Here is a 12,736-nt window from a genome sequence, read left to right on the forward strand (position 1 = left end):
AAGAATTAAGCAATGAATCGTGTATGTGTTCGTGTGATCTCGTAATTATAAATTATCGATTTTCGTCGATGTAACTATTTAATTTGATTAGTCGGAAACATCCCTTTTGTATTTTTTTCTAGATGCCAACCTAATGTGAGATATGAAAAAATACGCAGTGAAGATTTTATACAGCCACACATCTAATATCTAGCTAATGATGTGGGTCAAAATGATGGTCTTTGAAAGGAATATGTCACCCGTGCTCAGTTTAATTAAGTGAGCTCTTTCGTCAAACCTCATTCTGAAAGAACGTGTGACTCTGGGGTTTATTTCTCATTAGAAACTTCGTTTGCAAAAACCTCGGTTAATTAGACGACGAAAAACATAAAGCAGAAGATTTGAAATGTTCACACTTTTAACTGCGTACATTTAATACACGTAATTATGCGAAACGATCTATGTGAGAACGAAAAGCGGTCGACAATTTTCACTGAAGTAGTTAAAACAGAAATTATGCCAATTAGAATATATAGGCTAATGAATGCTAATGCAATCCAATTACATGTCACAGTTCTGTAACCTAGTATAGAAGAATGTAATGAACAATCGCTAATCGTTGAGTAGTTAACTGATTATAGCTACAGTTTATTCATCATCATGTAAATAAGCCGGCCAACGATTTACAACTCCATGTTCTTTTTAAACATCGCTATAGAGGATAAATCATTCAACAAATTAAACGCACTCACCCTCTTTTTTGCACTCATATTTCAAGAAGCACTTAATAAATAGCACAGTTCAATTACACAGCACCCACTTCAGTTGCAATACCAACCGACAATGCCAGTGATAAGCCTCGAGTCTTTATACTAGATAATTCGATATCTTAATCAACACGTCTTGATAGTAACAAAACATTAATTATTTCGATATCTAAAAGATCCGGCCGACTACCTATAAAAGCCATTATAAAGGACTGACTGTATTTGAGGAATATAATCTTAGTGGAGCCATTGAATAATGTAGTCATACAGCACAGTGGACAATTAAACCGTCATTAATAATAAATGCATCATGTTACACGTGCACTACAGATTTAAATGCACCTTGAACACCTATGAATGTAAAGTATAAGTAAATAATATAGACGTACTCGCTTGTCGGTTTATGGTTTAAGTCAGCAGTGTCTTGGCATCGCACAGTGTTTTAGAAACCCTTGGGGGAGGACATTTTTAGCTAATAGCGTATATCGATGTAGTTAGTCTTAATAACACAAATTGCAAAAGAACCCCCATGTCAATTATTTTTAGTTTTCGAGAAAAAAATACTAAAGTTGCTAATTCGGAGTGTGGTTTAAATAGGTTTTTCTTTTATTTTTCTTTTATCTTTAAAATAAAGAGCAAAATTTGATATCCTGATTTTATGACATGTATTTATGTGTTATTCAAGCTTTACAACAGGTATGAATTGTAACTAGGTACAAAGATATTTATAAAAAATCCAATTTTAGTTTCTATTTTTTATTTTTGTATTGACATAGTTTCCGCACGAAATCTTCATGGCAAATGATAGTTAGCCTTTTGTACTATGTATTTTAAAAATCAGCCACATAATCCGTGGTATTACAAAATTATGTACAATTGAAAAAAAAACTAAGCGCCTTTATTATTACAAATAGCAAAGTCAACAATCAGCACTTTGCTTTTTAAATGATACAATAATTTTATCTAGAGAAGTCGACATTTTAGAAGATGATGATTAAAATAAATTCTTATTTAATCTACCATATAGCAAAAGTCATGTCATGATAGTTTGCAATTAAAAATCGTGTGGTGACTATTACTAGGACCTACGTAATTGAAAGAAATACACAATAAAACATGAACATATTAAACATAGGTATCTATATAAGAATTTATTTTAAGCATCATCTTCTAAAATGTCGACTTCTCTAGATAAAATTATTGTATCATTTAAAAAGCAAAGTGCTGATTGTTGACTTTGCTATTTGTAATAATAAAGGCGCTTAGTTTTTTTTTCAATTGTACATAATTTTGTAATACCACGGATTATGTGGCTGATTTTATTTAAGTACATAGTACAAAAGGCTAACTATCATTTACCATGAAGATTTCGTGCGGAAACTATGTCAATACAAAAATAAAAAATAGAAACTAAAATTGGATTTTTTGCAAATATCTTTGTACCTAGTTACAATTCATACGTGTTGTAAAGCTTGAATAACACATAAATATATGTGATAAAATCCGGATATCAAATTTTGATCTTTATTTTAAAGATAAAAGAAAAATAAAAGAAAAACCTATTTAAACCACACTCCGAATTAGCAACTTTAGTAATTTTTTTCTCGAAAACTAAAAATAATTGACATGGGGTTTCTTTTGCAATTTGTGTTATTAAGACTAACTACATCGATATACGCTATTAGCTAAAAATGTCCTCCCCAAGGGTTTCTAAAACACTGTGCATCGTCTACTATTAAATTATTAAGTTTATGTTAGAATCACGCCATGTTTCCATTGTCTGGCGCAGTATTCGAATGCTTACAATTAATCTGAAATACGATACGAGTGAATTTCTATGGATTGTTTCAAATTCATTTAATTTAATAATTACGTGAAAAGTCTTTAGTTATCCACAATTGTCTAGACTTACAAATGTGTCTCTGAAATGTCCAGTTTTTATTACTACTGCACAATTTATGGGAAGTTTACAAATACAGAAATAGATCGCAGTTAACGTTTAAACACGAAATTGCATGCATGATATTTATAACGAATTGAACTGCTGCATGCCGGTGGCTCACTGGCTCTGTGCCCGTTGGTTTTCACAACTCAATTTGAGGTAAGTCGGACGAAGAGACAATATTTCCACACTACTCCACTATGCTTTAGCTACGTACGCACAAGAAGATTTACACCACACAAAAATGGACACCAACCGTCAGCAATGCCCAAACTGAACTGATCAATGATTCCCAAAGAACTTTCAGTATCTAAATAATTTGCAAACAATACAAAATCGGAGCGAGTGATAATAGACATGTGCTCCAAACAAGGAGGCGGCCGGATGAACACGAAGGTTATAAAAATAAGACGTGACATATCAACTGAAACTTTAAACACAGTTTTATTACAGCAGGTGCCTATTCGTGATCCGTGTTAAATGTTAAATAATATCTTATATTACTTAAAACAATTTGAAACGCTTGTAGCGTTTCTATACCAAAGAATTTCCGACTGGATTTTAAGGAACCTCCAGAATTTTCATCTGGAATCATGAATCGGAGCTAATATTTGAAGAATGTACTATTTGAAGATAAGTTTGCCGCTCTTAAAACAATTACCTACGAAACTAAAATTTGAACAAGAGAAGTCAATAACTATAATGCAAACTAACATTAGACCAAAGCAACGCCATAGACCAACGAATAAAGAATTGATACAGATGTTGACCTAGCAATCAGTTACTATTAACCCATATATTGTTGGTTGCTTATCCAAGTATCCAAAGGACAAAAACGTGACTGATTCATAAACAACGCTGTTTCCTTTAACAACGCTTCCAAGTAGAAGTAAAATGTAGAACAGAGACAACTACATTGTACCTATAAGTTTTCATGAAAAATTTTGCAAAAAGATTAGGGTATGTTTGCAACAGTTAGGAGTAGTTTGGACATATATCGGTCGAATTAGTCACCCTAAAAAATGGAAGGAAGTGCAGATATGGGTACACCCACTTTTTGTCAGTTATGATCCGAGTACCGAGTATTAGGGGAATAAAATTGTCCTATGCATTGAATAATTGACTAAACCACAGAAAACCAATAATATTAATTAGTAAATAGACATTTCTATTATCGTACTAGTTATTTGATATGATCTTCTGGTGAACTGACTGAATAGTGATAGATATTTTACACAAACCAATCCCGTCGAAGTGCAGTGACCCAAATTAATCACTGTGATTGTTTACCCGAGCGCTTCGCAGATAGACATTGTTACAATATAGTTATTAATTCATCACTCTATTAAAAAAATGTAACATAGGTACATAACAATTAAAATTCCGATACAAGTGACATTGTAACAGAAATCAAGATATAAGTATAACTGATTAACTATTTTTATAATTGCGTCCTTAGCGACAAAGCATATCGATATAAGGCTTAAAATAATAATGAAGATAATACATTATATGTATTATCAACAGTATCGGGGTATTAAATCTTTTTCACCGTCTGCAAAACGTGTTAACATTTACCTAATCGAAAATTATAAGCAATCGTTCGGTTTTTAGGGATCAAGATTGTCAATTCGTGCGTCGATATTGTGTAACTATTAATCTGTTTTATTTTTTAGGAAATAGAGCTAATACGTTGTCTTTAATGAACTTTATCAAAATGGGTTAATTCAAGTTTATAAATAGAAATAATAGGTGAAATGTATAAGTGATTTTGTGGCACACGTGATGCCAGTTGAGCAAGTACTCCTGCATTCGATCAACAGAACATTTTTGTGTCCAGTCCGGTACAAAGATTGAAGTTGATAATCTACAGTAATTGAAATTAAATTAGTGATAAGAATTTTATTACTATTGGTGGGATAAATACAAGAGACAAGATTGTAATAAGTATAATGCGTATTTTTTTAATTTTATAAGTTCTACAGCAACTTTCATTTTGGTGTAACTAGCCTGTGATTGTGGCAGAAGAATTAGTATTTTTTTAACAAATATGACCTAGTTACCTCTACCTAGCTACGTAGACAGCAACGATGCGATTTTGTTAACCAAACCCTGAACATAGAATTACGAAGCCATAATCGTTTTGTCGATGAAACAAAAATTGATGTAGTTAGTACAATTTTTCTGAACGCTCAAACATAATAGTTACTAGCTAGACAAGAGATAGCATAATCGCTCAATTAAGTACAGGATTCCAGAGAACAATAGTTGAATAAATAGTACATACAACCTTTTTGACAGACTTCAAAAAAGAAGTTCTTAGTTTTCTCTATTTCGATATTAACTGCTAAGAGTGATACCAGTGTAGTAAGGTTTTATTACTTGGTACTAAATCATTGTCTTACCTAAAGTAACGTGCTATTCTAGGAATACCAAGAACAATAAATATTGCGGTTCTACAACAGATACCTAATAATTAGTTATAATAACACATTAATAGACTGATGTAATAATGTGAAAATTGGTAAATCCCATGGTACTGATTCCGTCACTGTTGTATAAGTACGTATGACACTTATTTTAATTACTTTATTTTTACAGCAGATAATGACTTAATAGTTACCTAGATCTTTGTTAGTTAAAACTATTCTGTCTTTAACTTGTCGATTTAAAAGTACCTAATCTATTTTTATTCTGATCGGAACACGGACGTTACTATCGATTATTCTCCTTTAATAATTCAATACAACGTAGCTATGTTATCCCTGTGAGGAATCTCCGTGAACTTTGTTAGGTAACTATGATAAGTTTAATTATAAATCTTTCTTCGATAGCGATAGAGTCTAGTTTGCCTTGTGATCGATGTATAGAACCTTGAACAGTCCTCAGTCTTCACGAAGGTTTTCCTATAGCCTTGTGGGACTGTCATTGTCAAAGACACGAGCGCGGTTTGATAGTCATTTATAGGATACTTTTACGAAACTCATAAATACTAGTAGTTACTCAGTAGAAAATGTATTTTTCTTTTATAGATGCAATAAAGTATAGACTTGGACTTTCAACCTTACAGTCTTGCAGTAAAATTTAAGATCCCTTGAATATTTTTTGCTGTTTTGGGCACCTACCTTATTGTAAGAGAAAATTTGCAACGACGTCTACCTACAATGCACATTGGTTTCGTTTCGTAACACTGGTTATGTATCATCCGCGCCATATAAAGTGTTTATTGGTGAATAACCATATTTTTAAATTTTATAATCTGTGTTTGTCATATACGGATGACTAACGATTATTTTTATCTGCAGCGGAGTCTCTACGTAACAAAATATTCTGAAATTCATTTAAGTGCAAGTATACATTATTATTACGTATTATATGAATTAAAATAAGGCATTATACAAGAATGATAGGGACTTAAGTACACATTTTTATTGTACTTTCTCGCAAACAAGTTTATCTTTCTTTGCGTATTGTATTATCCTTGATAATTAAGATAAGAAGCCTGAGCACTTGTTTTGTTTGTGATAAGAAATATTTTTACGAAATCAACTATTGCCACTTGATACTTCTACACCAATGATTGGTACATATTGCAGACTGTAGATCGCTTCACTGTAAGACAACCATTGGGATTATATGGGACTTGGTAGGAACTCCCTTTCTAGAAATTGTATTCGCAGTGTTTTCGTACCAGCAAATTCGACACTGGTACTTTAGGTAGCTAGTTTCTCCAAGAGCAAAATATTATCATAGAAACACTTCGCATAAAGACCTGTCTAGACAGCAAATTAAGAGCCCGAATAAAGCAAAGTCTCGAGTCTCTAATCCGGGGGAACGTGGATACATTAGGGTTTCTATTCTAAGAGTAAAATTTTAGCTAGACAGCAACCTCATCCATATTTGCCAACACGATTTTGATAGACGTATAGTGCTTGCTGAATTTGGAATTCAGGAGAATATTTTCCCAGCAAACAGTACAAAATTTGTGCGCGCCACAAATGCCGATTCGAGAGAAAATCTCATTTGCGTGGGTATACGGCTATATGCGAATATCTACTGGAAGCAATTTACGACGCGATTTTCATTTGTACACACGGTTTTATAAAGAACACCTGAAAATATTGAAGCTAGGTACTTCTTGAAAAAAAAAATCTCATATCCTCCTTTTTTCTTTACTTTTAAATTGAAACTGTTGGTTCAGTGAGACCGTAAGTTTTTAAAACAAAAACAGCGAACCGGGTCGCCATGAATCCGTATAACCCAGAACACGACTGTCTAAACTCACCATTAAAAACCGCAACATTAAAATTCCTTCTAACTATTTATGAGTAAAGGGAAACGTCTAAGAATATTTTTTACTACACAATTCGAAATACCGAAAATTGGCAACTAGCGCCGGACTATTACTCAGTCATTGATAAAACGGTGACCGCATAACAGTTTGTGCCAATTGCCGGCACCCGCATGCCACTAGAGCTGATTATTACGACACCGGTCAGAGTAAACCGCGGCAAACAAAATAATGGAGTTAATAGAGTTTCGGGGACACTCACAGGAAGGATGGAATGTCTAGTCGAGTATTCCTTCTGACTCAGAAAGCATTGTATAGTTAGTAGGTGTTGTCCCACAGAAATCATTAGAAGATATCGATGTAACTAACAGTAACAAATAGGTCATGATAGTGGATGATTTGCCATCAACAGGTGTCTGCTGTCAAATCTTTAATGGACCATAGCAATATTTTTTCACGGTAGTTTACGTAGTTAGTAGTACCTAGTAGTACAAAATTTGACTTTGGAAAAAATATGAGAATAACTTCACTATTTGCCTTTTAGATTTTCTCCTGTATCTTTTAACTAACTAATCCACCTAATAAAAACCCCGCTAAATTTTCCCTGTGTGCTTCTATTAAAATTAACACAATTCAATCTAAAATTGGTGTATCTGGTTAGTTATTTCGATTTAAAGAATCCATTTGACAGAGTACTAATGGAAATAGATTGAAATGTGAAAATGGATACATTCATCACATCTAAGTATTAACATGACATTGATGTATGTAAGGTATGTTATAATATATAGAAACTAGTTTATGTATCAGTGCCATTCTATGTACTCATCACTATCTATGCACATCTATTCTATACATTACACTACCATAAGTTGTTGTAACTAATGCATGTGCACGGTATTAGATTTTAATCTGTAACTACCTTAGGTATAATTTAATGGTTTAAATATAAAAAATAACAACAAAAAAATATAATAAATTCTTAAAAACTTCATAAAAAAAATATAAATCAAGCTGTAACTATTGATGCAATAAAAAGTTTAAGAGGCATAATTTCACATGAAACTAATAAAGAAATATAATCTAAGGAAATATGTACCAACAGACAATTGCAGGAAACCATATAATACCTAGTCAAATGAATATTTCCATTCCTTTTATTTCATTTACTTCAGATGTACTTCATTCCTTTCAATCTAATGACACTTATTCATCTTATTCATGCCTTATCACTCATCATTTTCATGTGAAGTGCTACTGTGCTATATTGGAAGATTCAATTCTATACCTACTTCACCAGAAATGATCTCTATTTTTATAAGGTAGGTACTTACATCCCTTTTTAGAATTATTCAAATTGATAATAAAATATTGAATTTACTTGTTTATTTAAAATGTGTTCATAAATTAATTGCCTCACTTATGAACAAAGAACAAAAGATTTTAATAAACTATACTAATATAAAAATAAATTAGTGATAAATTATAATTAATTTAAATAAATCATAATTTATAGTTTACAAACATAACAATAATTTACTACCTTATTACCTTTTCAAGTGTTGGCGGTGGTGGCGGTGGTACTATGACCATTTCCATGTTTTAGAATTCACTCTAACGAATTAACGGAACGCGTGCAACACAAGTCTGATTTACAAATGAAAAGGCTATTAGCATAATACCTGTACTATTATCAGTTCCGTTGCAGAATGCCGTTATGGTGATTAGACCTGATCATGATATGAAGTGTTGCGTGGACAATGTTTTTAGAACAAAGTGGATATGACCAATATCATACACGGCGTGATATAAGCAATTATAACTGGAGATGCATACCTATATTATTTGTATTAAATATAAATTATAAAATCTGATTTATTTAGTTTAAATGTTAATAAGTAACATTTGAATACAAAAATATTTTTAAATTTAACTAGGTAAATATCTACCTAGTATAGACAAGTTAAGATTTAACATAAAGTTAAATAATCCACTTTTCCTGTAACAATAAACTCACAAAACAATGTACCTAGTACCTATTTGTTATTGTGAGAATTAAATTCGGGATACCAGATAAATATTAAAACTATGTATATTATTACGCTAAACTAACCTTGGTCATCTTTAGTTATTCCACTCTTCACCACAAACACAGCACTTATTTTATTATTTATGAAGAACACAAGTAAGATGTGTACTAAGCAACAGTTAAAGAAATACTGAGTTATTTCAATTTGAAAATACCTATTTATCTACAAGTGATAAATAAATCGTTAGTAACATCCCCAAACGATTTCTTTGTAATTTAATGGAGTGCTATCTAATTATCAATCAATTACTAAATAAATGTAAATATTAAGAATATTAAGACTAATCATTCCTAAAGGGTTTTTAATGGAAATGTGTGTATAGTAAACAATGGTATAATTAACTAATATGTAGTTAACATGAATAAAAACCAAATTATGTGAATTATTTCCTATAAAAAAAATTAACATTGCTCTGTTTTAAAACATAATACTGGCACCTTTGTAGTTATTAGGGTCAGTGAGTATTGAGACTTTTTGGTGGTACAAAAAAACAAAAGATATGCAAAAAAATCACAAATAGAATTCAGAGACAAAAATAGTTTTGATTGAGACTTTGACAGATGGTTAGTTGAGTAAAAAGATGTTCTGAAAAGAATTTCTAAGATAAAAACACAGTGAATAAATGAAATGACTGAAGATATAAACGTCTGTTTTGATGTCACGGTTTAGATAACCCTAACACGAAAACTGTTATAGCTTGTGATTACTATACGAACGTAACCTCAAAATTAATCTAATATTAGCTCAATCTCTTGTCTGTTTTCATGCAAAGAGAATTTATAGTACTTATTATGCTGAACACTTACCCTGGAAAATGTTCTCAAACGATTGATACGAGGATTCGATGGCACATTATTCAGGGAGACCTTCGACATATTTCTTTAGGTATTTTCTTACTTCTTCACACAACAACAGAAAATAGAACGTTTAGTCACTTTCCAGCTGGCACTGGCTGGTTTGAAATTACACCAAGTTCAAGGGAAAACAGATGAATATTAACACCTTACTTTACAATAACAAAAGTTTAATTTTGACAGCACAAAAACGAGTTGCACAATCCCATATTTAACGGTTTAGTCTTTTATATACTGTTCTAATATATACACTGATCGAAATTAATTGTGCTCTGAATTTTACAAATAGAGATAACTTTTTTAATTCATTAACAAAACATTGAAAAATAAAATAAATTCAATTTGACAGATGTGCTTACGAGTCTGTGACGTTTCGTTTCACAGTAGGTACGCACGCGGTTAGACCGTTCTTCCTGCCGCCAGGCCGACAACTGCTAAACGTCAAACAAAAACGCGCGAAGTGCGTATGTACGGCGCGAAAATTGTTTTCGAGCGCATGTCGTATAAAATATTTCCACATTCATTATACTTGGCGATTAAATACCTCGTTAAGCACATTAAAAATTCCGTCAACAATATATTGCTGACCATAGATTTAATGGCATATTTATTAATAGCAATTAACTTCAGTTTTCAGTCAAACTATACTCTTTCGTCTACAATAATTATAAATTATATTTCGTTTTATGTAATGTTGTGTCTATTAGGTTATTTTATGTATTAATGTTTTTTACTTGTGGCTAGTATTTAATATGGACCATATAAGCCTGAAATAAAGGAATTATAAATAAATAAAATGAGTAAGTAAATAATCACTAGGTATTCCCAAACGACATGATCATATGATTTAAAAATGGTTTACCTATTGAAGAATTATATTAAAATACTGAGTTTTACCTAGACATCCACAAGTCTCTAAAGATAACCCGAGGTTTTGCGTAAGCAGGATATTCTATTTATAATCCGGCCTCTCATTGAATTATACGGATTCATGACGAAGGGCAATTTTCGATTGCTCGCTTTTAGGCGCAGGTCGTAAAATCCTACTTTTGTTTTATTTCCTTGTTGTTGTGGTACAAGAACAATTGGATAGATACATGTAAATTATGGTTGGCCTATAAATATATCTATAGTCTTTATAGTTAACTGCAGGCTATAGAATAGGTATGTAACTATGTACTTATCTACTAGGTAAGGCTCCTGACAAAATAAGACCGAAAGTATGTACCTACTTGGGTACGTGACAAGTTAGTTCATTTCAAACGTACTCATCTATACTTGGCATTTTCTTGTATCGCCTACAATTCTTTGTTCACTATTTTTATCCTAAGAAGACCTCCAAAAGTCCTTTTGAATGCCTAGAGAGCTTTAGAATAAGAAACTCAAACCGTTCAGCCTTCGACCCCTTGGATAGGTATCTACCTATTAAAATATTGCGTAGGAATTTTCAATAACCTATTTTAAAACCTGGCATAAACATTTTAAAGCCTCCGAGAGCATAATAGTATTACGTATAGGTCCCTAAGTACGCACTTTTTTAATGTGGCCGATTAAATTTTGGTCGAGTTTTTCTTTTTATTTATTCAGCCTTTGTTTTTTAGGCCTTAAAACCATTTGATTGTTTTTGTGCGCAATAAAACGACGTCTTACCTAGGTAAGTACATAATAAACGTATCCACACGTGACATTATTATTGATTTTCTATAAGTATCTGCAGAAAGAAGAAAATAAAACAGCCGCGGGCTTAGTAACGATTTTGTAATGAATGAAAAGTTAAGACCTATACAAAGCCTTTGTAATTACAGTCAACAAGAAAATTTACTGAGATAAATATATTTAAATAAATATGAAGCTACAAGCAAAAGTAAACCCAATACTTACTTATTAAAAAGTTAACTTACTCGATGAAATTTCAAGAACCTTAGTACCTACACCTATAAAAGCTACAGAATGTGTACCCTTAAACGTGCCTATTACGTAAATGGTTTTATGAACACATGAATGTTAAATTATTTCAGCAATTAGTTCAGTTTTAAAGTTAACAGCCTCATTAACATTGAACGTCTGCTTAAAAGTTTTGCGATGCGTGAATGCGGCTCATTTTGTGTGTGGAAAAAGAAAGTTCCCTTTGTATGACTTACCAATGATTTTTCCGTAGGGTTGACACGGATGCGTGGCTCCGAGTCTTCGTCTTCAGGCGTGCATTCGGCGCCGGCTGTTTGGCCCATGGTGACGGTTTCTGGGCGTGTGGTGTGGGCCGAAGCGGGGCCGCGTAGAGCAGCCCGCGCGTCTGTCGCGCGTCCACTGCCGCGCCGCCTTGGCTCCTCACAATTCACACGTATGGCGGGGAAAACTATCGATGTTAGAAAAAAAGTTAATGGAAATCTTTCGCTGTCACGACATTTTAGTTAGTGTTTATAGATTGTAAGGAAGTTGTATTTAGGTACTTTGTGCAGTTTGTATACTCATGTAAGTGCTTTAGTACTATACTAATTCTAAACTGGGGTACATAATAACATATTATACAACAGTGAGTACCTATTGGTCTTACAAAGAAACTTCTGTAAAATAATACACTTAGAATGAAAATAATACACTTGTAATTATTTTAAGAAACTTACTCTTAATGTAAGTTTCTAAAAAGCATATAATTTTCATAACACCATTCTGCCTACACTTTTACATACAACAGTAAGTTAAACTTAACTCTAACCAAGAATCACCAACCAACAACAACCAAACATGTATAAGCCGTTATCCCTAATTACTGTTTATCGATACCGGCCCATCCCTAGAGGTTGGCGCGGTCGATA

General features: G+C 32.4%; 1 protein-coding gene across 9 annotated transcripts in view; it reads right to left on the reverse strand.

Moving 5' to 3' along the window:
• LOC118275973 (monocarboxylate transporter 3) overlaps nucleotides 1–12,221 on the reverse strand; it is a 50,118-nt gene extending 37,897 nt beyond the window's left edge. For 3 of the 9 annotated variants that reach the window (XM_050707403.1, XM_050707401.1, XM_050707399.1), the window contains exon 1: nucleotides 9,876–10,357. In XM_050707403.1, the coding sequence (XP_050563360.1) occupies nucleotides 9,876–9,944 (69 nt within the window). In that variant the 5' untranslated portion in view covers nucleotides 9,945–10,357. Of the gene's footprint in view, nucleotides 1–731; nucleotides 900–8,530; nucleotides 8,646–9,092; nucleotides 9,214–9,875; nucleotides 10,358–12,064 lie in introns of those variants that run through there. The other 6 variants (XM_050707400.1, XM_050707398.1, XM_035594096.2 and 3 more) reach the window with 4 other exon arrangements.
• Nucleotides 12,222–12,736: the final 515 nt, after the last annotated feature.

This window comes from Spodoptera frugiperda, chromosome 31 (genome assembly GCF_023101765.2).
Source record: "Spodoptera frugiperda isolate SF20-4 chromosome 31, AGI-APGP_CSIRO_Sfru_2.0, whole genome shotgun sequence".
Classification (NCBI taxonomy): Eukaryota; Metazoa; Arthropoda; class Insecta; order Lepidoptera; family Noctuidae; genus Spodoptera; species Spodoptera frugiperda.